General features: G+C 52.7%; 2 protein-coding genes across 2 annotated transcripts in view; both read right to left on the reverse strand.

The window, feature by feature from the left end:
- Window positions 1-1,232: 1,232 nt before the first annotated feature.
- Window positions 1,233-17,189, reverse strand: PTCH2 (patched 2). The gene is made up of 22 exons (XM_087820393.1): window positions 17,033-17,189; window positions 16,394-16,586; window positions 9,760-9,949; window positions 9,583-9,652; window positions 9,305-9,396; window positions 8,491-8,686; window positions 7,821-7,942; window positions 7,524-7,671; window positions 7,315-7,446; window positions 7,070-7,225; window positions 6,853-6,984; window positions 6,439-6,564; window positions 6,231-6,349; window positions 5,778-6,123; window positions 5,352-5,664; window positions 5,118-5,260; window positions 4,860-5,040; window positions 4,450-4,730; window positions 4,205-4,342; window positions 3,020-3,162; window positions 2,837-2,936; window positions 1,233-2,456 (listed from the first exon to the last, which is right to left on the reverse strand). Exons 1-22 carry the CDS (start codon window positions 17,102-17,104, stop codon window positions 2,202-2,204), a joined length of 3,648 nt encoding a protein of 1,215 aa, XP_087676519.1. The 5' UTR covers window positions 17,105-17,189; the 3' UTR covers window positions 1,233-2,201.
- A 5,742-nt stretch (window positions 17,190-22,931) lies between these two features.
- The window catches only part of EIF2B3 (eukaryotic translation initiation factor 2B subunit gamma), a 65,729-nt gene continuing 62,773 nt past the window's right edge, over window positions 22,932-25,887 (reverse strand). Inside the window, exon 12 of the mRNA XM_016199252.2 lies at window positions 22,932-23,135. Within this exon, the coding sequence (XP_016054738.2) occupies window positions 23,083-23,135 (53 nt within the window). The 3' untranslated portion in view covers window positions 22,932-23,082. The remainder of the gene's footprint in view (window positions 23,136-25,887) is intronic.

Genomic DNA, 25,887 nt, shown 5'->3' on the forward strand with positions numbered 1-25,887 from the left:
GGAAGGCCTAGGTGAACACGGAAAGTAATTCAGCTGGTGTAGAGCAGGGTGTGTCTAAATGAGGGCGTGTCTGGCGGGCGCAGTCACTGTCACCCAGAGAGCTGGGGGGGCGACAGAGGCTAAATGGAGTTGGGCCTGGAAAATGGCTTGGATTTTATCTTGTCAGTGATGGGGAGGGCTGGAAGGGAGTTAAAGTCGAGGGCTGAGGAGTGTGAGGTGCCACACAGGGTGCACTGCCCTGCAAGCAGTGGGCCCTGTCGCAGAGACTGGATGTGGTCAGTGCCCCAGGACGGGCATTCCTGCGGTTGGTGGAGCTCCAGCTGGCTGGAATCCCTTCAGCTGCTGCCATACCAGGACACAGCCTTCATTCCATGTTTCAGGGTTTTCCCCTAAGCATGCAATCAGAGCAAAATCTTTCAACAAAGCTAACATCTGTACAAACTGCAAAAACAGGGAGCACTTACGAAATGCCAGGTCATGTCTTACATAAATGACTTAATTTAAAATCCTGAAAGAAAAAGACAGCACCCTACAAGATAGACTAATCTTCCCATTTCACAGAGCAAGGCACTGAGGCTCATGAGGTTAAACATACAGCTGGTCACTCAGCTGGTGACACAGTGGACTGACAGCTTTTGCACGTTCCAGTCTGGTGAGCTCTCCTGCTCCACTAAAAAGCCCCTCCTAGTGAACCAAACACTCCTGGACCAAAATCCAGCCAACCTCCACCCCTTGGATGTGTTGGATGAGCCCACGTCCAAGCCAACTACTCACTTCTCTTGTCTTTTTAGGTGTTTTAGTGTTGATTCAGCTGCATTAAACATATTTAGTTATTTTTTTCATTTCTGGTCAGAACATGATTATCTGGCCTTTGGGGCGGTGGGTGAGGTGTGAGAAGGCAGTGCTCTCAGGATGGGACTGTTTCTGGTGAGTGGGTGGTATATGTGTCAGTTGAAACTGAGCCCTGGGATAGTTGGGGAAAAGCAATAAAGACCCCCACCCCGAGGGGTGAGGCACTGTATTCTAGCCCAGGGGTGTGACCAGAGTCTTCAAGACCTCTGTGCAGTGGAGCTGCTCAACCTTCACAGAACAAACAGCTTAAACACAGTGCCTCACTGGTTCCTAGCACAATTTCTGAAGTTCCCCCACTGATCCCCTGGATGTCTGGCCAAAGATGCTTCTGGGGCGCCAGGCTGATTGCTGACTTGTAGAAGCCTTTGCCTTGGAGGTCGGTCTGGGCACCAAACTCCTAAAATCTCTCTCTAGACCCTGCTGTCCTCATCTCTTCAGTTAGCTACTTTCCTGATCTTCCATCTCACTTCCCATTTGCTGCATGGCTGTGCCCTTCACCCATGGGCCCCATGCTGCTGAAACAGGAAGGTGGGTGATGAGTCTGGTGAAGTGCACGGGGCTGGATTATGATGCTCCGAAAGCCACACAGTAGGGTTTGACATCAAAAACATTCATATCATTTTGTATGCTAAGCACCTAACCTAGACCATTACCAAGTAGATGACCAACATAATGTTTGCTGAACATCATCTTCACTTTCAGGTGAATAAATAGACTACAGTGAAGTGACAAAAAATTAGAACCTGGGGCGCTTCCCAGCCAGGAACAGAGTAGCCCTAGGACCTTCGGTCCTGACATTTCTACTTGCAAACTCCCAACTCTGTTGGAAAGAAAAGTATCAGTCATTTGAGATGAGTTCATATAGAATATATTTCACTCTTTAAAAATAAAACTTTCAGCATAGCTAACATCTGTATAAACTACAAAAATAAACATCTTCATATAAATAATTTATGTGGTAGGAGGTAGGCAGGGATACAGGGAGCCTACGCAGGAGTCACCAAGCAGTGTGGGGCCAGGACTGGTAAAGGGTGCTGGAGGATCCCTCAGGCTTGGTCTGCTGGGGGCAGCAGTGGGGGGGGGCAGCCTGAAGTGCTAGCTTTTACTCCTACCCAGACACAGGGACGGCACACAGGACGCGGGTGTGGAAGGCTGCTCACAGCCTAGAAGCGTTGGTTTTGTATCGATATCAGGGAGGTCTGTGATGGCTGAGTCTGGGGAGGGAGTGCAGGCAGACAGGCAGCAGCAGTAGAGCTCTCCAGGAGTCCACCCTGCATTCAATAACCCACCCATTGCTTTTCAGTGATTTCATGTGGCCCAAGCAGGGTCTCCATGCTTCAGCTGCTCTTTCACTCAGTGGCTGGACATGGTGCCCTAGAAGTGAGGTTGCTGGAGCCGTTGGCAGTAGGGGACCAAGTAGGCTCATCAGAGGCTGGGTGGATGTAGGCACCAGGCAGTGGGGGTGGGTGGAGGGCCACGGTCATGGAGGTAGTCACTCTGGCAAAGCTCTGGGGCAGGGTGGGGGAAAACCCCCACCTGAGTCCTCCTGCTCGTGGAGCTGGGGGGTTCAGGATCTCCGGGCTCTCCTTGTATATCTGTACCACCTGTGGGGAGACACCAGCCTCAGTGAGCCCAGGGGCCGGAGCCTTAATCCCCTTCAGCACCTCCCTGGTGCATCACCAGGGTTGTTGGAAGCTGGGGGCCTTGTTGGCCTCCAGCAGGAAATGAGAGCTGTCAAGGGACAGGATGTCAACGCCCAAGATAAACAGGGCACCTTGCTCTGGACCCTAAAGGCTAAGGTGGGTTCTATGAAGAAGCCAGGAGAGATGAGGGGCAGAGGCATGGTGTCTGGGCAAAGGGGAAGGCTCCTTGTGAGCTGAGCCCTGTCTCTTGGCCACTGAGGGCCTTTGTCTTGGCTTTGTCCCTTCCCTTTGCCTGTCCCCCCTCGTCCCCTGGGCGAGGAGCAGAGGGAGGGTATGGTCACCTCTGGGGGGGGGCCCAGGATGGACAGCAGCACCGGCAGCAGCACAAGCCCATGGAGAAGGCCCAGGAGTGTGAGCACTGTCAGCACCACGAAGAAGTACCTGGGGGGGGGGGAGGTCAGCTTGAGCAGGCCCTGAGGTCAGCAGAGGCACGTCCTGCCTCCTGGGCCTGAGCCCTCACCTACCTTACGATGAAGTCAAAGTTGGAGCCAGCAAGCATGAGCAGACCCAGCAGTGTGGAGACGGCCCCATCAGTCACCGGGGCGAAGGTGTGCTCTAGGGCCCGGGCAGCCCGCAGGTTCCGGCTACCCTGGGTGGTCAGGAAGCCCTGCGGGAATAAAGTGGTCCTGTAGCTGCTCCTCAGCCAACCATGGCCAGCTCTCCTATGTCCCCAGCTTCTGTTCATCTGTCCCTGGGGGCCACTCATGCCTTGGCCCACAGAAGGCCAGGTAAGCTGAGCTCCTGGGAACTGTCCAGGCAGCGGGCATGAGTCCATTTAGGTAACACTGTAGAGATGTGTCTGGTGAGACACAGAGCAATGTCTAGAATAGGCTGGCAAACTATAGCCTGTCACCTACTTTTGTAAAGTTTTGTTTAACACACAGCCCCACCTATTCATTTCTATATTATTGCCTGTTTTTGCTTTAATGTTACAATGGTGGAGTTGCAATAGAGACTATATGACCTGCGAAGCCTAAAATATTTACAATCTGGGTCTTCACAGAAAAGTTTGTCTTCCCTGGTCTAGGAGAATGGACACCAAAGTGATAAGTTACTTCTCAGGGTGGCGGTTCAGAGGATTTCTATTCTTAGTACTTTTCTGCAGGCTGACCCCCCCCCCCCCAAGGAGTATATTGTTCTTATGATCAGAATAATAATAGAGCTATTATGGGCAGAAAAGAGAAGGGAACTGTTTGTGGGGTCTGGTTAGTGGTCCGTGGCCCCCTGTACCGCCCACTCCTCTTCTCCAGGAGGGCATGGAGCTTTGCCAGGCCTGTGTCTGCCTCACTTCTCCTACCTCTTTCCTGGTAGAATCCCTCCTTTACCCACATTGCCACCCGCTGCCATCCCATTTCTCCGATCCCCTTCACAGTATAACCATCTAAAAGAATCACTGGTTCCCATTTTCTTTCCCTCCATTCTTGTCAGGGCTTTGTCCCTCCTCTCTACTGAAATGGCTGCTTATTTATTTATTTGCTTACTTGTTTATCACTACACTCTAGAACATAAGCTCCTTGAAGGTAAAGCCTGTCTATATTGCTATTATATCCCCAATTCTTATACAGTCCCCAGCACACAGTAGGTGCTTGATAAATATTTGCTGCTTACTGAAGCTGCTGGCCCGCCCCTCCCCCAGTGCCTGTGCTCACCAGAGCCACATGAACTGTGAACTCGACACCAATGCCCACAGAGGCCACAAGGATCACCACAGGGATGGCGCTCAGCTTGATGCCCAGGAAACCCATGATGCCAAAGAGCTCCACGGTCATCACTGCCAGGACCAGCACCTGGGGAGGGCAGAGCTCACCCAGGGCTCCTCGGAGGGATAACAGGATGGGCAGGAGAGGGTGAAGGAACCCTGGGTCTCTCTGGCCCCAATCCTGCAAATACTCACTATGAGGCCAGCTGTCCAGGGGTTGAGCAGCAGCAGGGCACAGACGAGGAAAGTGCACACCAGCAGGATGCAGATAGCCAGCAGGAAGCAGCGCCGCAGGCCCAGATACTGCTCCCAGAAGAGGAAGGGGGAGCCGCTGGGGTAGGCACGCACCCCGGCCTGGCCTGCCTTGGCGCACGCGGCCCGGGCCCCCTCGATGGCCTCCACGAAGTCCGAAGTCTTCTGGAGGCCGCGCAGTAGGAAGGGGAACTGAGCAAACTCCAGGGGCTGGGCCGCTGGGACTGTGGAGGGGAGGGGGGAGCAAAGAGAGGGAGGGGTGGCCAGTGAGCACAGGGAACAGTGGGCAGGGCCTTAGGGTAGGGCCTGTGTGGGCCCAGGCCAAGGCTCTTGCTGGCTTCCCCAGGACTCACTGCGAAGGTTCTCCCCGGTAGTGTCGTACTTGTCATGCAGCCACTCGGGAGGTGGGGGGTAGAAGTTGGCCTGCGAGGCTGCCAGGCCCAGGGGGTCACTGCTCACCCACACGGTCAGCCCCAGGTAGAAGAGCTCGGGTGGAATCAGCCCCTCCTTGTCCACCAGCTTCCTTGTGGTCAGCTGCAGAGGCAGGGAGTGCTGAAGGCCTGGGCCTGTGAGGCCTGGAACCCCCCTAACCCATCCAGCCCTCTCCCAACCTGGCTGAAATCCAGAGGTTCCTGGGCATCACCAGTCTGGATGAGCAGTTTGTAGGCCAGGGCCCCATCCTCAGAACCATTGCGGTACGAGTGGCGGGTAATGTGCCCAGCAGCCCAGTCTTGGTCAAATGCAGCCTGGATTCCTGGGGGAGAACAGGGTAGGGTGCAGTTAGCCTGTGGCCCTGGGGGCTTCTGCTTGCAGCAGCCCTCCCTGCCAGTCTCCTGGCCTCTCACCCTGTAGCCAGTTGCGGTAATAGTGCAGCCAGGTGCGGGGAGCCTGAGTGGCAGGTGGAGGCAGCACGGCCTTGAGGGAACTGAAGTGCTGGTGCAGATCAAAGAGGGCGCGTTGGGAGTGGGCGTAGTCAAAGCCACCCTGTGTCACCAGGGCCACCTCATACAGGGAGAAGTACCTGAGCTGGGCGCTCAGGAAGGCATGCTCCTTGGTGCCCCGAGGCACCACATCTGTCAGGGCCAGCCCGTCCTGCACCAAGGTTGCTCCGTAGAGGCTCAGGCCCAGAAGAGCCCCAAAGAGTACCAGTACCACAGCCTGTGGGAAATGGCAACTTAGATGCGACACCCAGGGACGCCCCCCAGCCAGCAGATGGTGGGCTAGGCCCCCTGCCCTGACCCACCCCCACCCCTCCAGGCTTGGAGTCTTACCTTGGTGTGTGACTGGAGCAGCAAGGGCGCAAACTGATGGCGGGCAAAATGGGCTAGGGTCCAGCGGGCACAAGGCAGAGGCTTGCAGGCTGCCTTCTGCCTTGTCCCCTCCTCCTGGCCCAGAAGGTCCCGCGTGGACCCTCCTGGGCTGAAAAGTTCAGAGCTCAGTGGGTCAGAAGGTGGAGGCACCAGGTGGGCTTGGGGAGGCAGGCTGGTGACTACATGCTGGCTGCTGGATTCACAGTGGGCAAAAGCATGAATGGTGGCAGTCAGGTGGGCAATGCCCACTGGTACTGTCCTATCCGCCAACTCCTGGGGCAGAATCTGAATCACCCGAGAACAGGGGCTGAAAGAGGCAGAGACAGAATGATAGGTCTGTGCTGGGAAATATGAGTGAGGGGACAGGACGGGGTGGGACCTGGTGGGACAGGAGTGGGGGTACAGGGGCAGTACCTAGAGAAGCAGCAGAGCACATCAAGGCGCTGGCAGTGGCGCCGGTGCAGGTCCAGGCTGAGGACCGCTGGGAAGATAAGCATCACGGCTGCAAAGTTACAGCCAACCACTATGGCCGCCTGGGGTGGACAGGGAGGGCGCGAGGCTGGATGAAGCATGCCCCCAGCTTCACACCCGACCTGAGCTGGCCCCCTTCCTGAAGCCTCACCTGCAAGGAGAAGGCTCGCAAGGCGGGGATGGGGACAAGGGCGGCCATGAAGAAGGCGACCATGTTGTTGATGGATGTGAGTGCGACACTGGGGCCTGTGCGGAGCAGACACTCGCCCATCCGCTCCTGCCAGGACAGGGGAGGGGCCATGAGTCTTCAAGGTCGAGTGAAGGGGAGGCCTGAGAACTTGGGATGGCAGAGGAGGGACATAGCCACACAGCAAACATTTACTGAGTACCACGTGTGTGACACGCACACTGTTCTAAGAACTCGAATTATCTCACTGATCCTCACATCAGCCCTTACAGTACAAGCACTGTTATTACATTCACTCACAGATGAGGGAACCGAGGCGCAGAGAGGTTAATTACTAGCCCAACGTCACCCAAACCAAGAGACTCCTAACCCCTGTGCTGAACTCAGGCGAGCCCAGGCTGGAGAGGGGAGCCGCACCTGGAGGGGGGTGCCGGGTGGAGCCTCTGTAAAGGCATGTGCCAGCAGGAATATGTCATCCACGCCGATGCCCAGTGCCAAGAAGGGCAGCACCTGGAAGGGTACAGGGGCGGGCAGCTGGGGGAACCAAGTAGCCTGAGCTGTGGGCACCCAAGTCTGCCCTGCAGTTCTGTTGTACCTGGGTGGTGGCAGCATTGAAGGCGATGCCAAGCAGGGCACAGAGCCCAAGGCCTGATGCCACTGCCAGGGCCACCAGCAGCACCCCAGCAAGGCCCACGGCACCCTGGGACTGGGCACAGTCCCACCGCAGCATAGTCACGCAGGCGTAGGCCAGCTGTAAGGAGAGGGGACACTGTCTTGGACGGGGGTTCCCACGGTAGACACCGGGTGGAAGTGGGGCAAGGTGCTAGGAGTGGGACCCACCATAAGCAGATAGCCTCCCACCACACGGGCGGCACTGACTTCAGAGAAAGCGTGCAGGATGTCATCCAGGGTGGTGGAGGAGAAGGCGTGGATCTGCTGAGACGCATTCTCAGGCAGGGCCTCCTGGGCCAGCTGGAGAGACAGGGTGGATCTGAGGGGCAAGAGGGGGTGTGGCCTCAGGGTACCGCCCTGCCCTTCTCTGCACTGACCTGCACGAAGCGCCGCTGCCAGGCCTGCAGCACGGTGCCAGCCTGCTCCTCGCTCCAGCCGATGTCGTGTGTCTGGTAGTCGCCCCGGAAGTGCTCATACAGCTGGCGGGGGCTCATCAGCAGGAAGGTGCTCTGCAGGGCCTCTGCCCTGGTGAGGGGGCAGGAGAGTTGGATGTCAGAGCTGCTGGCCTAACACCCAGTGTGGGGCATGCAGGGGGCTTTTGACAGAGCTGCGTGGCACTGGAGTGTGGATTCCCAGCCTGGGGTCCCCTTGCCAAGTCCCAGGGGAAGCCCTACCTCAGCAGTTGTCCTTGGGGGTCTCTGGCCATGCCTCCCAGCAGCAATTCCTCCTGCCAGTGCATGAACTTGTGGGAGAAACCGTGGCAGCCCCCGCTCAATTCCTGAGTCATGTTGGGAGCCTGGAGGGGGACAGAGGAGAGGATTATTACTCAAGACCCTGGCTGTGGATAGCTGGTGTCCTCAGGAATCACGGAGCTCTATAGGCCTGAAGCATAGAAAACTGCCTCCTGAGCCTCTTGCCTATGCTTTAAATGAACAGCTAGCGTCCTGCAGAGACAAGGCCACAAGGAGGAGCAGGGGCCTGGGAATAGGCTGCCGGGAGGAGCTGGCATAACTTCGGTGGGTTTTGGAAAAAGGTCCACATTCACAGGTCCACAAGACAATCAGAGAACTAGGTGTGACACTCACGCTTACCTAATTGGTCCTGTTTCTCTGTACAAGTCTATTTCCCTGTACAGGCCTTTCTGGCTTAGGAAAGAACCAAGGGACTCATATGCCACTTGAGGATTCCTTAGGAGGACTCTAGGTGTCTAGCACAATGGAAACAGGGTAACCATATCCAGGAAATGGGGGGCAGAGCACAGAGCACGACCTGCTTTCTTCCCTAACAGGAACACGCGAGGAGGGGAAAGGCAAGGGAAAAAGCCTTTTCCTGGCTGGAACCCACCTGCCTGCTGCGATGGTTAGGAGCACTAGGTGGGCAGTGAGGGTCGTCAGGGTTCAGACAGGGCCGCCCCACGTAGGCCTGGCCCACCTGTGCCTTGTCGAGCAGCTCCCGGAAGCCCTCGAGGGAGGCAAAGGGACCCAGTTCTTCCAGCAGCTGCTCGGGATCCAGGTTGGTCCATTGGATGTCAGGACGGCCGCTGAGGGGAGAGCCCGTGGCTAGTGAGAATCAGGGATCAATTCCCACCCTCCAAACTGCTGTTAGGGAACCCATGCTGTACCCCACCCTCCTCTGTATGGAGGGAATGCGAGGCCCAGCTTTCCAAAGCTCCCAGGCTGCACCAGGTTGCTGCAGTGAGCTGTGGATGCAGGCAAGGGGCTGAGATGGACCTCAGGCTCAGAAAAGCCCCACTGAGTCCCTTCCCAAGCCATCTATCCTTGGTTCTAATACATAACCATATAGGCACCTGCCTCTAACAGGTTTTCTTTCTGGCCTGGGCAACAGCTTAGGTGATACCTAGCTAACTCCCTGGCATACTCTTTCTTGGGATCTTTTTTCTCCTCTGCTCAGGTCTTATAGACCTTTGTGTTTTGTTTTGTCTAAATAAGTCAGGCCTGCCTTTCCTTTGGAGTGAGGAGACAGGGGACATGGAGAGAGCCCGGGACAGCCCATGCTCTGACTCTGGCCTGGGAGGTCATTGGGCCCTTGGTAAGGTTTTGAAGGTTATCTTTATTCCCACCCCTCTTTTCTTCTGGAGAAGTCCCCACACCCCCACAAGACAAGGCAGGGCCCTGGGAGCAGCTGTAGTGGCACTCACGGCAAGTAGGCAGAGCCTCCTTGGAGCTTGGCTCCCTCCCAGAAGCAGTCCAGGGGAGTGAGGATCACGCATGGAAACAATTTCTCAATCATCTGCCAGGGACACGCCAGGCCACATCAATCCTGTTTCTGGGCTCCTTTCTCTATCACCTTTGTACAGTGCCCTCTACAACCCCCCACCTCCCAACTTTTAGCCTCCCGGAGTCTCTCTGAGTCTTCCCCTACTCCAGAAAAGGTTCCACTTTCACCCAGTCTCAGAGAACAGCTCATGCTACTCACCCGCTCAATCATCCCATTTTCAATTAGGGGAACTCCTGACTTGTAGCAGATTTTGTTCAAGTCCCACGACCTGCAGTAGCCAGGGGCACAGGAGATCAGCAGAAGAGGGGGATTCCTACTCTAGCCCTGCCGTAGTGCATGTCACCCCCAACTGCTCAAGGGACCAGCCAGACTCACTTTCCATAGAGTGATACTTGCACTTTACTGGCCGTGAGGGCTGCCTGGAGGTGGAGGCGAAGTGCTTCAGGTGTGAGGACGTTCTCTCCCTCCTGGCGTGGGGTCTGTATCAACATCTGGGAGGTGTACGCAGCCTCCTCCCCCAGTTTCTCCTTGGTGTACTGAAGCTCCTGGCTCACCCGGCTGCCCACTGCCAGAGAGAGAAAGCTCAGGAGAAAGAGCCTCGGTGGATCAGAGCTCTGGGGAATGTGGGACCCTAACCCACGGACGCAGCCCAGTACAAAAGGGGAAAGTGCTGCTGAGAGGAAATCCTGCCTTCTCCCTGATGGCCACACTGACTCCCCAGGCTCCTGTCCCTTTGCTCAGAATCTGGAATTCTACCACGGAAGCCAGAGCCTCAGCTGTGTAGCTCTAGGGAATTCTTGTGTGGTCTAGATTTAAGCATGAACCAAGCTGACTAGGTTTGGGGAAAATAACTTAAAAATGAGAGATCAGGCCCGGCTGGGCGTGGCTCAGCGGTTGAGCGTCGACCTAGGATCCAGGCGATCGGGGTTCGATTCCCGATCAGGGCACATGCCCGGGTTGCGGGCTTGATCAATGACTCTCTCATCATTGATATTTCTATCTCTCTCTCTCCCTCTCCCTTCCTCTCTCTGAAATCAATAAAGGTATATTAAAAAAGAAAAAAAAGAGAGAGATCAGGCCCTAGCCAGTTTGCTCAGTGGTTAGAGCGTCAGCCCACAGACTGACGGGTCCCAGGTTCGATTACGGCCAAGGGCATGTACCTTGGTCGCAGGCTCGATCCCTGGCCCTGGTTGGGGTGAGTGCAGGAGGCAACCAATCGGTGTGTCTCCCTCACATCGGTGTTTCTCTCTCTCTCCCTCCCTCCCCCTCTTCCACTCTCTCTGAAAAGCAATGGAAAAAATATCCTTAGGTGAGGATTAAAAAAAAAAAAGAGAGAGATCAGTATGAGCTGGGCCAAGGCTGGGACTGTGAGGGCACCCTGGTGAGGGAGCCTTCACTCGGTTCCTATCTGAGCTGTTAGGGAAGACAGAGGGACAACGGAACCAACAGGGAGGCTGCCACTGGGAGGGCGTCCTAAAAGAACAGGCCTGGGGTTGGGCCTGGGGCTGGTTCCTAGCTCAGGTTGCCGTAGGCAGCAATTTTATAGCCATACACCGTTTGTAAACTGTTCTGCCAAGAGGGTCAGGATGGGAGTGCCTGGTAACGATGGGCCCTGTGGTGGCACAGGCGAGGGGGAGGACCGGACAGTCGTGCAGTGTGATGCTGTTGACACTGCGTCCACTGACGCAAGAAATCCCTGGAGTCAGCTCATGTACCCTGGCGGAGGTGACAGCAAAGTGGGCCAAGGGGAACAACCGGGTCCAGGTCCCTTTCCCCAGTCTCACTGTCCAGACAACAGGGAGTCCCAGTGCGAAGCCCGCCTCAGTCTCCTTGGCGTCAGTGCCTCTCATGTCCTATGTTACGCTAGCTGTGGAGTCATGCTCTGTCACTGGCGCCTGGCGGAGGCAAGGACGCTGTGAGTGGGTACGACCTGACTGGTTGGAGGAGGGCGAGGGGCAGTGCCAAGTCACCCCGGAGGCTTTGTATATACACTTGGTCTGATCTTAGAGCCACTTCTGCCCCTCCCTGTCTGGGGCCCCTTCCTGTCAGTCACTGCTACCCCTGGGGCCCCCACATACTGCTTCTCTGAGATGTCATCGCCACCTGGGATCATCATGCTCCCCAACCTCTTTTTCAAACCCACATAATCTCACTCATGAGAGCCCCAAACCCTTGGTAACCCCTCAAAACAGATTTACCTATATGCTCACATCCCCCCACCCAAATCACATTCCTGGCCTTCCCTCACGAATCCAGTTTCTCACAGCCACCCTGCCCCCTTCCTGCTACTCTTTTTTCTTTTTTGAGAGAAGAAGAGAGAGAGAGAGAAAGAAAGAGCAACATGGATGTGAGAGAGAAACATCGATCGGTTGCCTCCCATACACGTTCCAACCAGGGATTGAACCTGCAACCTGGGTACGTGCCCTGACCAGGAATGGAACCTGCAGCCTGGCCAGGGCATCCACCTCCTCTTTCTCCTCCTCACCTGACTCCTCCTCCTCTCCCGGGCCTGCACTACAGTGCTTATTTCTCCCAGCGTGGGCCAGAGCTGCCGTGAGGGGACAGGAGGGGAGGACAGACGTAGCTCCCCACAGTGAGCGAGGGTGCTGAGGGGAAGGAGGGATGGGCGAAGGCAGGAACCCAGAAAGAACTAGTAGGAAAGCAGGAGAAAGAAGCATGGACAACCTAAAATACAACATCACAGAGAATAAAGAATCCTTAGGAAAAATGAGGAGGAGAAAGATGACCCCCGGCTGATGACAGACGTGAACTGGGACGTATTACACGGGCAGGAAGAGACACAGGGTGTCGGGGACAGCACAAGGGCTCTGTGCAGACCTGGCTTTGAGCCTCAGCTCTGACACCAAGTCTGTGCTTGGGGCAAATTACTTAGTCTCTGGCCCTTAATTTCCTCATCTCTAAAATGGAGACGATCCCTACCTTGGTGGAATTAGAATCAGTGTAGGCGAAGTACTTAGGAAACTGCCCAGCACGCAGTAGGCGCAGATACAGCGGTCCCTCGGTTTCCGAATGTGACCCGTTCCCGAAGCCCGAGTCTGAAACGTTCGAAAACCGAGGGATCAACAGCTGACAGCTGGGCCTCAGGGTCTTGCCCGCAGCGGGAGCCGCGTGGCGTGTTCCACTTCTGGGGCGTGTGTGGAAACCGAAGCATTTCCTTCTGGGTTTACGGCGTTCGTAAACCGAAATGTTCATCAACGTTAGAAAACCGAGGTACCACTGTACAAAGTTGTTATTCAATCGTTGCTGGGAGAGAAATGATGTGACAGAAAAATGAGAAAGAAGTGGAGAGAAAAATAACTGTGGGTGAGGAGGAGGTACGAGAAAAGGAGGAGACATCAAAATGAACATTTGTTAAAAACTTTTACCCTGCCCGGCCAGGTGTGGCCCAGCCGCTGAGCGTCGACCTAGGATCCAGGTGATCGGGTTCGATTCCCGGTCAGGGCACATGCCCGGGTTGTGGGCTCCATCCCCAGTCGGGGATGTGCAGGAGGCAGCCGATCAGTGACTCTCTCATCATTGATGTTTCTACCTCTCTCTCTCCCTCTCCTTTCCTCTCTCTGAAATCAATAAAGATATAAAAAAAACAAAGAACTTTTTTCCTACAGAAGGGAGACTATAACTGGTTAGCCAGCATGGAAAAAGAGCTCACCTTATAGCTAATCTTATAAATACAAATTAAAAGAACAATAAATTATTGTCTATCAGATTTGCAAAAATAAAAAGTTGATAGCACTCATTGCTGGCTTACAAGAGTGCATTCTAACCAACCATGGGAGTGTAATTTGGTACAATATTTTGAGAAAAGCAATACTGCAATATGTGTCAAGACCCTCGGAAATGTTCATAATGTTTGGTCTAGAAACTTCACCTGTAAGGCATGTAGGCTACTGTAGGGTCTCAGGAGGTTAGTGAAATGGGAGCCATGGCAGGTCTTGAGCAGAGAAGTGAGATGACCTGATTTTTCCATCACCTAACAATATATTCTAGAGCTGAGTTGTGAATGAGGAGTAGGAGTTGGCCAGGGGAAGAAGTCAAGGAAAGGCATTCTGGATCAAGTGTGTGCAAGGCTAAGCGTTGCTGGACTGCTAAGAGTGAGACAGAGACAATGCTGCAGAAGCGATTAAGAGTTAGATTGTGGAGGGTCTAGAAAGTATGCAAGAAGCTTGGCCTTCATTCTGGAGCTTCCCCAGAACCTAGTAGAAAGAGGCGGAAGGACTCTTATGCGGAGTAACTTGGCAAGACTTAGATACACCACAGGAGGGCAGTGTGGAGGCAGATTTGAAGGTGAGGGGACAGAAGATCAGCCACCTCTCTAACAGACCTTGATTTCATTGACCATCCTCTGACAGGCCTAGTGACTTAGGGCAGCAGCGCCCCTCCCCAGCCTCAGAGGGTGAAATCTGATTAGTCTAAGGAGTCAATCACAGTAATTCTATTGCTTTTGCTAGTGAAGAATTTAGGCACAGGGTGCTGCACATTCTTGCCAAAGTGACCATATGGGAAGTCAGCTGGGAGGCTTCTGGTAAATTTTTCCTCACTTGCAAAGAGGGATGCAAGAGAAGGATGACTTCTTTTTCTGCCACTGAAGCAGCCACAACAAGGAGGTGATGGGCTTGAGGACAAAAGCCCAACATGCTGAAGAATGCAGAGGAGAAGATAGCAAGGACCTGGGTCCTTGCTGATGTCCTTAGGTTGCTGAACTAACTATTCTGGGACTTCTCTACTGTCTACTGCCAGATTTCCTGTTACTGGGGATGATAAATCAATCTTCTCCCTTCCTCCCTCCCTCCTTTCCTTTCTTTCTCTTTCATGTGGCTAGAAGCATTCTAAATGATACAATCAGAAGTGTACTCCAGAGATTGAGAAAGGCTTCAACTAGAGCAATGGCCACAAAGGTGGGAAGGAGGGTCTGTAATGAGAGAAGGTAAGAAGGAAGAACTTGCTGATTTAGTAACTAATTAGCTGAGCAAGGGGAACGGAGCCTGACCTCCAAGCTTTTAGAAAGAAAATCTGCCCTAGCTGATTTGGCTCAGTAGTTAAAGTGTCGACCCTCGGACTGAAGGGTCCCAGGTTCAATTCTGGCCAAGGGCACGCACCTCGGTTGCAGGCTTGATCCCTGGCCCTGGTTGGGGTGCATGTGGGGGGCAACCAATCGATGTGTCTCTGTCACATTGCTGTTTCTCTCTCTCTCTCCCTTCCACTCCCTGAAAAGCAATGGAAAAAATATCCTCAGGTGAGGATTAAGAAAAAAAGAAACAAAGAAAACCAGAGTATTTTCCACCAACTGCTGAGGTATGGCCATCCCCTGCCTTCTACATAGAACGGGCTATATGTTTCTTATCTTCAGGGACAGCTCCAATTTCAAACCATCGCTACTACTGTTTCTGTAAGTACGAATTGGGCTATATGTTGTGATTTTTATTTTAACAACCCATTTCTGAGCCCTTTAGCTTTATTTTAAAATCGATCAGGAGGGACAAGTCAGATTCCAACTCTCACCATGGCAAAGCTGGAGAGGATCCTGAACTCTGGTCCAGAACTCTGACAGCCAATGTCCTGCTTCTTTCTTTGCTTTCTGTATTAGCAAAGTGGAAAGGAATAGAGAGCGTACCTTTCCATCCTCACCTAGATTAGCTCCTCACTGCCTAGGGCATTGCTGGGAGAAGCCTCAACAGCAGAAGCATGGAGAAAAGGTCAGGTCAAGATCACTGCTTTGACCTCACGCCCAGCCCTAGCCATACCGGGCAGACCAGTATTCTGAAATAAAGGAAGTGCTAGCCTGTCCTGGGCTAGAGTGCAGGAGGGAAGATGAAGACACATGGAGGTTCAAGCAGTGTTGAGATGGGGAAGATCTGGTGAGTGGAGAAGGAGGAAGAGGGGGAGACAGCCTGTATTGTGGCAGGAAATCCAAGAGTAATTTGGGACCACCCAGGCAGCAGTGGTGTGGGTGGGGATGTGTGCATGTGCGTGTATGCACATGTGTGTCCTGGGGCTGCGGGAAGGCAGGCAGGCACAGAGAAACATCTGCCCTGGACCCCCGGGCTGGCCTCGAGTGTATATGTATGTGAGAGTCTGCAGAGGGCTGGGGGTAGGGTGGGGATGGGGTGTGGGAGCCCAAAAGGCAGGCAGGCAGGCTCCAAGAAACATCTGCTCTGGATCCTAGAGCTTGCCAGCATTTGAAATAACTCAAGGGTGTGAGACTCTAACCTGGGCCCTGCCCTTGGGTGTGGGCTGGAGGAGGTTTGGGGGAACCTACAAACGCAAATTTTTAGGCAAGAATAGAGGGGAGTTTGACTCTGTTAAAGAGCTGCCATAAGAAACCAGGCTCCAGGAAAGGAGGGAGTTATGCCGAAATTATTAATAAGAAATCATTTTTATCTAATACTTCCGTTAGGAAGTGAGGATTTGGTCCCATTGGATCCTACCGTTGCTTCAAAGTGCAGATTCACTAAATGGCTGCAGGGGGCCTGGGGGCATGGGACGTCTCCCTGGAGCCCTGCCAGGTGATTTACTCAGTTTCCCCAGGCCTCCAGTTCTAACTGTTCTGGTTCTCCTGGTCAGATGTGATCTCTCCCTGCTTTCGCTATACAGCACAATCCTATTCTGCTTTGTATTATATCGTATATTTTATTCCAGTACATATTTTACTTTTCTTGCTACTAAAAGATGGGTCTTTTTTAGCTGACTTTGTAAACCCTGCCATGCAGTTAAAAAATATACATAAAAGGTGGGCAATAAATGCTAAACACACACACATTCACTTACTTGCAGATAACTAGTCTATATACCTATTCACAAGACGCCATCTGCAGATATCTATTTACAGGTGTGGGAGGGAGCAGTGCTCCCAGATGCCCAGGCTCTGCTGGGCAGGTGTCGCCTCCAGACCCAGAGCCAAGCCCACTAGAACTTAGTAGCCAGCTCCTCACCCTGTTTGTGCCTTGGGCTCACCATACCCAAGCAGCTATGGTCAGTGTCCACAACTCACCTTCCACCCAGAGCTGTTCTAGGTCTGTCTCAATGATGGCCACGCGAAGACCCAGTGCCAGGGCCCCAAAGGCCAACAGTCCCAGGAAGAGCACTTTGCCACAGTGTCTCTGGATCCTGCAGCCCAGAGAGAAGAGGAGGCCCTGGAAGTAAGCACGAAGCCAGAGCGGAGCCTTCAGGCTCCCAGCTAGGATCTGGGATGGAAAGAGAAGGGTCAGTAGGCATTACTGCAACCAGGCGTGAAATCCTTCCCCTTTCTCCCTGTGTACACTCTCTGCCAAGCCCTAGCTTCTTGGTTTCTGGATGCAGGACGGGGTGGATCTACACAGAGGCAGGGCCAAACAGGGAATAAGATTTAACTCCATCCCCTGTCCTCCCACCCAACACACCTGAGGAAGGCAGAGGCCCGTTTTCTGAGAGCAGGGTACCCACAGACACACCTGTTCTCAGGTGGGCAGAGGTGGAGCACAGACACGCTCCCCGGCTAAATGCCGAAGGAACAGACCTAAAGACACACCCCCTCCTGTCCCAGGCGGCAGCACCACCAGGCGCCGAGACGTCCCGCCTCGCACAGGCCGGCGCGGCAGACCTGGGGTCCCAGACCCGTCCCCACCCTCCTCCCGGCTTCCCCTCCACTCACCTGGGGTGCCGCGGCTCTAGCTGGGGGCGTGTAGTCCGGAGGCAGCTCCCCGAGGGGCGGCGGCCGGGCCATGCTGGTGGGGATGGGGGGGGCCTGGGCGCCCCCAACCCGCGTTATCTGGGGGCCCCCATAGGCTGGCCTGATCCCCGCGTCGGGATCGAGGGGGCCGCACGGGCCCGGGGCGTGGGAGGGGGTCGCGCGCAGGTGCGCCGCGGCGGCCGTGACCGGAGGACGCGGGAGGCGACCCGCGTGCCGCAGAGCTCCCCGCCCGCGACGCCCGCGCGGCTCGAGGTGGCGACCGCAGTGCCGGGGAGGCGTCTGTAGCCCCAGAAAAAGGGAGAGGGCAGGGGTAACGCTCTCCCATTGGCTGAGGGGTTCGCAAATTACCCGGATCCTCGCGGCCCGGATCCGCTGCTAGGCAACGGCCCCGCGGGGGGTAGCGCAGGAGACCACCCAGGCAGGGCCACCCCGCGCCTCGCTCCCCGCCCGCCCGCCCGCGGGGCCCTCGGGGAGGGGGGTCCCGGAGAGGCCCGGCGCTGGCCAAGGGTAAGTCCGGAGAGGCCGGGGCTGAGAAAGCGTATCTGCTGGCCCGCCCGGCCAAGGCACAGACCCTTCTTTTCACTCTTCTCTGCCTCCACTCCTGTCCCATTCAGCCCACTTTCTCCACGGAGGCCAGAGTCGTCTCTCTAAAGTGCAGCCCTGCTAACTCCCAAACCCGAAGCCCGTGTGGAGCGCAGCGCTCAGCACGGTCCAACTAAAAGCCTCATCTCCCGTAGTTTCTCCACACCCACCCAGTGTGCCTTCCAGCCCTGCAGAGCCACAGGTAATTTCCTAAAAGCACCATGCCTGCGTTTCTGCCTTTGTGCATGTCGTGGCAGACCACCTTTTGTTTCTGTAGACAACCTTCAGAACTAAGCATGCATCAGTCACCCCTCTTTGAAGCTTCCTTGATTCACACCTCCCTCCCCACAGTTCACTTCTCCCTTTGCACTTCTTATGGCACGCAACTTATGTATTTATTATTCCATTTATGATAATTTGTGTGCTTGAAAGTCTGCCTCCCTCACTAGAAAATAATTGAGTGAGTCACTGAGAGCTGCAGAAACCAGGGTGGAAAGGACTGGAAACAGGGAATAGTCTCTTAATTAAACTTTCATCAGCTGTCCCATCTGAGTGTGCTGCTCCTGCCAGGTTCCTGACTGATTAACCTTGGGTGGCAGAGGAGGTAAAAAAATCAATATTCTAAAGTAAAATTTGGGAAAAAGAATCTCCAATAAATTCATTACTTTAACGCAATGACTACTATCTCCAGCCAATTTCTTGGCCAGTTCTTCAGCCTTGTTTATCATTACATCATAAATATCTCATGTTACTACATAGTCTGTATCAATCATTTGGAGACTGTCCTTAGGACAGATTCCCAGAAGTGGGGGTGTTGAGTCAAAAAGCAGTGCATTCTTCTGGCTCTTGCTACAGATTGCCAAACCGCCTTTTGAAAACTTGTGTCAAGTACCATCAGCCCCAGAGCCTCAGTCCTGGGAAAGGGAATCTTTAGGCTGAGGGTGTGAATGCCTAACAGGTTTGCTGGTTCCACTGTTCCACTCACGTAGCAAAATGCCTGTGGAGCAACAAATATATGTATGATGCTGCTGGCCAAGTAGTAACTACACATTGAAAGCAGTGTATGTGCATAGCACTTTCTTCCTCCCTGTCACAGAGCAGTGAGTGGGTCCTGTTGTGGATAAAAATAGTATACCTGAACAATTCTCTGGAAATGGAAATAGCCTCTAAACTAGGCTGTATGGACACTCTACATTGTTCCTGGGGCTACAGCCAAAGATGGGTATGGCTGTGTGTCACCAGGACTACAAGTGGAGAGAATTAGCTGTAGTAGCTCTTGAGACCTCCTTCCTTCTTATCATCTCTGCAAGAGATAAGGTCCATGGAAAAATAGATTGGTAATTGCCTGGGCCTTGGAACTCTGCTTCCATAGCAGGCCCATCATTGCTAACAACTGTGGTGAAGTCCAACATGCTTGCAGGGTAGGGCCTGCCTGCTGAGAAAACTTTTTGCCTTGTAGTTCAAAGACCAGAGTGGGAGAAATTGGTCTGCAGTTCCAACCATTCCAACCCTGGGCCTAGGGACCTCTGGCTGCTCCAAAATGACCTTTCTTCTTCCCAAAAAAGCGATTTCCTGAGTGCAGCTGAGCTCAGCCAGGGTGCGCTAAAGCACAGACCCCAGGGAATAGGAAGGGAAGTAGAAGCTCCTCTTTCCTCTCTACAAGCAGCCTGCTTCACTGTGGAACAGCCGGCTCACTGTCGCTTCTCCTGGACCTCGGCATGTGTTTTGGGCTCAAACTAGAGAAGTTGTACAAAAAATAACAAGAGAAAAGCAACCTAATTAAATTCATTCTCACCAAGGAGTAAATATACTGATTAATGAGAGAAACATCCCTTAGGGTTTCTTATGTGTCTTACCCCTTTGCTAAACTCTGGGATTTGCAGAGTACCTGCTTTTTAGACATTCATAGCTTATGAGGGGAGCACAGAGGCCTCAGGGGAAACCACTGTGAGCTGGAATACTCAGGGAGGTTTCCAGAAGTGAGGAATTGGATTGGAGAGGTGGGAGGATGACTGAATCAAAAAGAAGATATGATTCCAGGTCTGAATCTTTAACTTTACTGGTCGTGAGTTCTTGGGTAAGTCAAATAATCTTTGACATTGACATAAAGATTAAATGAGGTAATATATACGGCTGAGGAACAGTGCCAGGAAAAGTGAGGTCACTCTCTCTCACACACACACATGTTGGGTAAAGTGACCAGGCCTGGCTTCAGGGTAGGGTCCATGTGGGAGAAGCCAGGGCAGGCCTCTTTCCTTGGCACTCCCCCAAGCTTCTCACCATGCTTGGGGCTGGCTTCTGTTATCTGGGCCAGGCTGAGTCAATGACCCTGAGATGTGGAGAGGCCAAGGCAGTCCCCACTGTCACCCATTTATGTTGAGGGACCAAGCCTGGGAACGTATGCCCCTTCCCAGTTGGCAGCTTTAGAGCCTGTCAAGGCTCTAGTGCCAGAGGCTGCCACCAGAGATCTGAGAATGCCTTTCACCTTGAGGGTGGGGGAAGGAGAGAGGTGGAGAATCAAAGTAGAATCTCCCCATTTACCCATGGCAGAAAAGCCATGATGCAATCCTTCTGGGTGGTGGCAGACAGCTCAGGCCAAGGAGAAGGTCATCCTGGCCTCCAGTAGAATGTGTTCTCCTGCCCAGCCCCTTTCCCTCCCTGTCAGCTGCATCAGAGCTGAGCTTTCTAGACCTTCTGTCTGGGTGGTCCTTCCCACACTCCTCTCCCCCTTCCTCAAACACATTTAACTATTTAGAAGGCAGTATACAAAGGCCCGGCTTATGTACCTCCTTAGGGGTAGAGATGGCTATGGATAAAGTACTCTCTGCAGTTCTCTGGAAATAGAAACAGCTTCTCAACTAGGCTGGGCAGGCCCCTGGATTGCTCATGGGGCTCCAGCTAAAGATGATCCCCGCCCCCACCCCCGCCTCCTCTGTGGATGAGAGTGCAATAGGAAGAATAATGCGAGGAAGAACTGGGAAGTTTAGCCTCTGGCCTTGGGAAAAAGCTTAGAGGGAACCTTAGCAGTCAGTTCCCTTACAGACTCAGGGAGCTCTTGCCAGCAGGTAGGGGTGAAGTGATAGTGGAGGAGGAATTCCTGGAGTAGTAGCCATCAAATTTTGTCTGGTCTGGCAAGCTCCCAGAACCCTGCTCCTCAGTACCTCCCCAGAGTCCCCCCTGATTTGGCACAGAAGGCCCTCTTCCTTCTCTCCTCCACTTCCCTCATGAGCATCACTGGGAGACGCAGGGCAGATCCTATCAACTGTTCCCTGCCTGGCTCTTCTGGCTTCTGTCCCACAGAGAGGTGGCTGGCCAGTGGACATTCAGTTGTGCACTGTATTTCAGACATACTCAAACCCTCTGTAGCTGCTGCCAAAAGGAAACAAAAACTGTCCCTGCCTTCTGGCAGACAAATAGAGCAAAGGGAAGAGAAATCAAAGCATCTTGGGCACCCAGCCAGTCCTGGAGTTATTAGAGACAATAGCAGCAGTGTCCTGAGCTGGGGGCTGCTCCCAGCTGGGACTCAAACTCAAGGCCTTCCCCTGGGAAACCCTTGCCTTGCCTGTTTCCTGGAGCAGGGGCTGCTCATGGGCTTGTGCAAGGGAAGGCAGGGAAGAGGTTTTTCCTCTATTTACCATCAGGGTTTCCAAGGGCTCAGTGGGGAAGATCAGGAAGAGGAATGGGAAGGCTCTGGGACAGTTTAGTCAATCCCTTCTCCCCCATCCAACCCTCCCTCCAAACCTACCCAGGTCCATCCCCTTTCTGTGGTCAAGGACCAGTCTTCTGGCCCCTTGGGCCACCCAGACCTCAAATGTCAGAAAGCTCTGAGAGTGGTGACAAAACCTGAGAATACGAAGGGCATTTAAAAGTTACCCAGTCCGACTTTCCAGTTTGCAGATGGGGAAACTTAGGGACAGAGGAGAGGCAGTGATTTGGCCAAAGCCAAACAACATTACAAAGGGCAGGTCTTCCTCCATCCACGCCAGGACTATCTCCAGCATCCTCTGGGCCCCACAAATTTAATTTCAGTGCCAAAGGGGACCATCTTGGGCACCACCACAGCTCTTTATTCCCACCTCCACTGTAGTTAATTCAACCACCTCTGCTGGGCCATTTCAGCAAACTTTCAGGAACCTTGTCCTGGCCAGTGGGAACAATGTGGAGCTCTCTAGAGCTCCCGAGAAGCCTGTGGAGGTGGAGGTTCCCCGGGGAAGGAAGGTCATGTAGTCTCTCTCACAAGTTCAAAAAGAACACTAAGATTCAGGCAAGATTACTCAAATTAACTTGAGAGACTTCAGATTTTTGAAGCAATGTAGAAACCAGTACTTTTATAATTATTGCCACCCACAGTGAGCACATCAAGAGAAACTTTTACTTTGTTAATTCTAGGAGGTGAAACCTCACCCCAGGAACTGCTTTTATCTTCCACCAAACTTCTGCAGGTTGTAAAAGCGGTACAGGGAGTGGTAAGGGCAGAGTGTACTTGAGTCTGGGAGTGGGGTGGTGAAGGGAAGGTGGATAGGACCCCAGGAGAGCTGTGAGTATGTAAATCTCATTTCTCAGTGATCTGCAGCAGGAGAGTCGATGTAATTAAGATATAAAGGAGTGCACCTGGAGTGGAGTCAGAAAGAATTTCAACCATGATATAGTTTCCTGGCTCTTCCTTACCAGGTTGAACAGACTTCACTAAGGTTAGATGCGAAGGGGTCTGGCTTCTCAGACCATGGCTTTTTTTTATTGCTCTTGCCTCCACTAAAACTGGTGAGGATATTGATGGCCAGGCATGGGCTACCTTCTGCTTGCTTTAAGAGTCTCCAAGGGATAATAGTTAACCTGGAGAAATTGGCTATAGACTGGGAGGTAGGGATGGCAGGGGTTAGAGGGTGAGGCTGGGGGTAGGGTGATGACAGGGGCTGGGAATCTGTGTGGCAGGTAGGATGGGGGCTGAGTGGTAAGTCCTGGGCTGAGGCTCAGGAGCCAGGCTGCCCAAACCGGCAGTTGTAGAGGGGGTATGATATGCAGAGACGGCACTGCTAACTAGGCCTATGGGCCAAGGACTGAAGTACTTCTAGATCTTTTCAGATGGGATATGCTTTTATGGACTAGGCTAGACCAGCCAGTCAGAAAGCAGTCCTCCTAGGAGCTTTACCACTGGACAGCTGCTGCCCCTGCCTGGTAACTTCAGTACGTGGGAGCTAGGCCTTTGTGTCCTATTTTGTTCTACACACTGGTTCTAGATGGTCTTGACCACATGACTCATGAACACACACTGTGTATCCCTGGAGCGCCCCAGGGCACCACTCCATAAGTCTCCAGCATGCCTGTGGGAGCCCTTCTTTATTGGGAAATAAATACAGAGTCAAACAGGTGGGCCGGCCAACAGCTGTAGTTCTGGGGGCCAAAAGGAAGGCGTCTGACTTGCACAGAACTCAGATCTCCATGAGCTGGTCATTCCCCACAATCACCTCATTAACTCGTTTGGCTACAAAAGAAAAGGAAAAGGTTGTTTGAGAACTGTCAGCAAAAGATGTCATTTTCAAACCCAATTACTTCTTATTCTGTGTTTGTAAGCATTTATTCCTTTCCTATGTGGTTCTGCTCCTGAGAAGCTCTTGGGAATATAACTTGCCAAAGGGACTGTAGGAGAGACAGCATCTTCCCACACAGCAGGAGGGACTGACTCTGTACACCTGGCTTTCAGGGAGACTTCACATAGGAGGGGGACTGGAGCGGAGTCTTAAAGAATGAATAGAGTTTTTTCAGGCAGTGTATCAAAGGGAAGGCACTCCAGGTTATTAAGACAACAGGAGCAAAAAATAAAGAGGTATGAGAGAAAGGAAACATGAAATAGTGCGGTGTGGCCTGGGGATGGGGAGTAGGGGGAAAGAGTGAGGAGAAATGAGACTCAATGGTTAAATGGAGATATCCAAAGGAAAAAAGGGAGGTGCCTCATATGTAATATGGAAATAACGCCACCAACTGTATAGGGTTGTCGTGAGGATTCAATGAGTTACAGAATCATTGAGTTCTCAACAGTGGCCATAATTCTTTTCATATGTCCAAACCCATAAGGCCCTCCATGGCCTGGCTCTTGCCTGCCTCATCTGTCCGTGACAGATTGTGAGCAGCTGGACAAGAGACAAGTCTTATTGATCTTCATACACACCCTACTAGCACCCAGACTAGAGAAGGCACTAACTCTGTGGAATGTGTGGGTATTCGGGGGGTTAAGTGAGAGTACAGATGTAGGAAAAAAAGTATGTATAGAAGAGAAGGCCTCCAATTTCCTTCTCAAAGAGAATATAATTGACACATTTGGTGCAGTAGAACAACAATGGTGCTTGGGGATCTGGAACCCTCTGGCCCATTTCTCTCACCTTCTCCACTGGGAAGAGAAACCTAGGTCCAGGTCTTTCACAAAGTTTGCTGTTATGGCATTGCATTGGACAGAGGCAATCTCATGTGAGAAAAGGACAGGAAAGAGAGGAAGGAAAGGTGACAATGCAGGAAAGGAAAGAGCTTCTGAGTCATAAAGACTTGAATTCTAATTTCACTTTGAGCAAACTGTTCCAGGTCTTTGGGCTTTAGTTTCCTCATAAAGTTGTGGGGATTTGGTAAGATAACTGATGTAAAGAGCCCAGCATAGTGCTTTGATAAGTATTAAACAGAAATTACAAAATGGGTCTGGGTCTGGTCTGTGTACTCCTGTCCTGGGAGGTGCTCCTTTTTGGACTACATAGCCATCTGCTTCCTTCAGTGAGAGGAATGGGGCGGAGGCCCAGACAGTGCTCAGGCTGCCAAATTCCCTAGGACTGGGCTGGTCCTGGAATGTGACTGTCAATGGGGCTCCGCCCTTGAGATAAGACTGACCAGAAGAGAAAGGAAATACTGCTCTGGCTACCTTCCCAGGGTACCTCCAAAAGCTCTACTTTACCCTTTATCCCTGTATAGCCATGAGTCAGCCTCATCGGCTCATATGCAGACTCTGACATTTGCTCTTCTTCCTTCATTCAGTCTCTTCCTAGTCTCCAGGGGCAATGGGCTATTCTGAAGACAGTCCCAGTTCCAACAAACATTCTTCTTGGCCTTCAGTGCTCCAGACCAGAGGAGCTAATTAGGTGCCTGGCTGGGGCAGACAATGCTCTACCAGGCTCCAAATAAACACCTGAGCCTTCATTGGCTTGCCCTTCCCACTCTCCTCTCTGTCCTCTGGTCTGCTCTTGGCCTGGGGGTGGGAAAAGACTCACTGGGATTCAGGGGAGAGAGACTCTATCTGGTATTGGGGGTAGATGTATTTTCATGGAGATTCAGTAAGGTGGGGGAAACCTGGAGGGGAGCAACAAGCAGTCCTAGTTCTGCTTGGCCAGGGCTGGAAGCAGGCTTCAGTAAACACGCTGGAAAAGCTCTGAGCTAGAATATGGTTGGGAAATATCTTAAAGGTAAGAGCACAAGGGAGGATGGTAAGTTGGGGAAAAACCAGTGGGCTAGAGGGGAATAACAAGGCACATATGAAAAGCTGTGCTGTTGGGAAGCTGGGAAGGAGTCCTGCTAGCCAGGACTTGACCTGTGCACCCATAACATCTACGTTCATGGCCAAAGGACTGATCACTGTGGTCATTGCGAAGAGATCCAAGTTCTCTTGCTGACAGTGATAAGAGACTCAGATGAAATATTTAATTAGAGTCTCCCAGGTTTTGACTTTGTTGGATATGGCTTTTCTACTGGCTTAAGCAGGAGGTCATACGTGGTTACCAGGATTTTTGCTAGAGATAATCTCACTGAGCATGGTGAGTTGGGTGAGAAAAGCCAGAATTGTCAGAAAATGGCTTGTTCTCCTGGTAGTGTTAAAATAGGGCAGAGAAGCCTGCACTTGGTTATGAGAGTCATATTTTTGGGGTAAAAGATTGCTATGGATGTGGTGACTGTGATATACAAGTAATTGGAATTTGGACAGGGGACAGCATTACTTCTGTATGAATGTTTTTTCCTGAAATTCCTCTATGTGAGAAAGACTGACTGTGGACTTTGCCATCTACTGAGCTCTTTGCTGGTGAAGACCTGAGTTGTTGATGTTTGTCTGAATCATCTATATGAATAGGTCTTGAGTGCTACACTAATGGATAGGAATTTGCTTTATCCATACAGTTCAGCCTCAAAGAAAAGTGATAGTGGAAACAGGTGACTGGCAAGGAGTCTTTGTAGCAGGAAGGCACTGACTACTGTGTTGGATACAC

The sequence above is a fragment of the Miniopterus natalensis genome, chromosome 9 (genome assembly GCF_054644295.1).
Source record: "Miniopterus natalensis isolate mMinNat1 chromosome 9, mMinNat1.hap1, whole genome shotgun sequence".
In the NCBI taxonomy this organism is placed as follows: Eukaryota; Metazoa; Chordata; class Mammalia; order Chiroptera; family Miniopteridae; genus Miniopterus; species Miniopterus natalensis.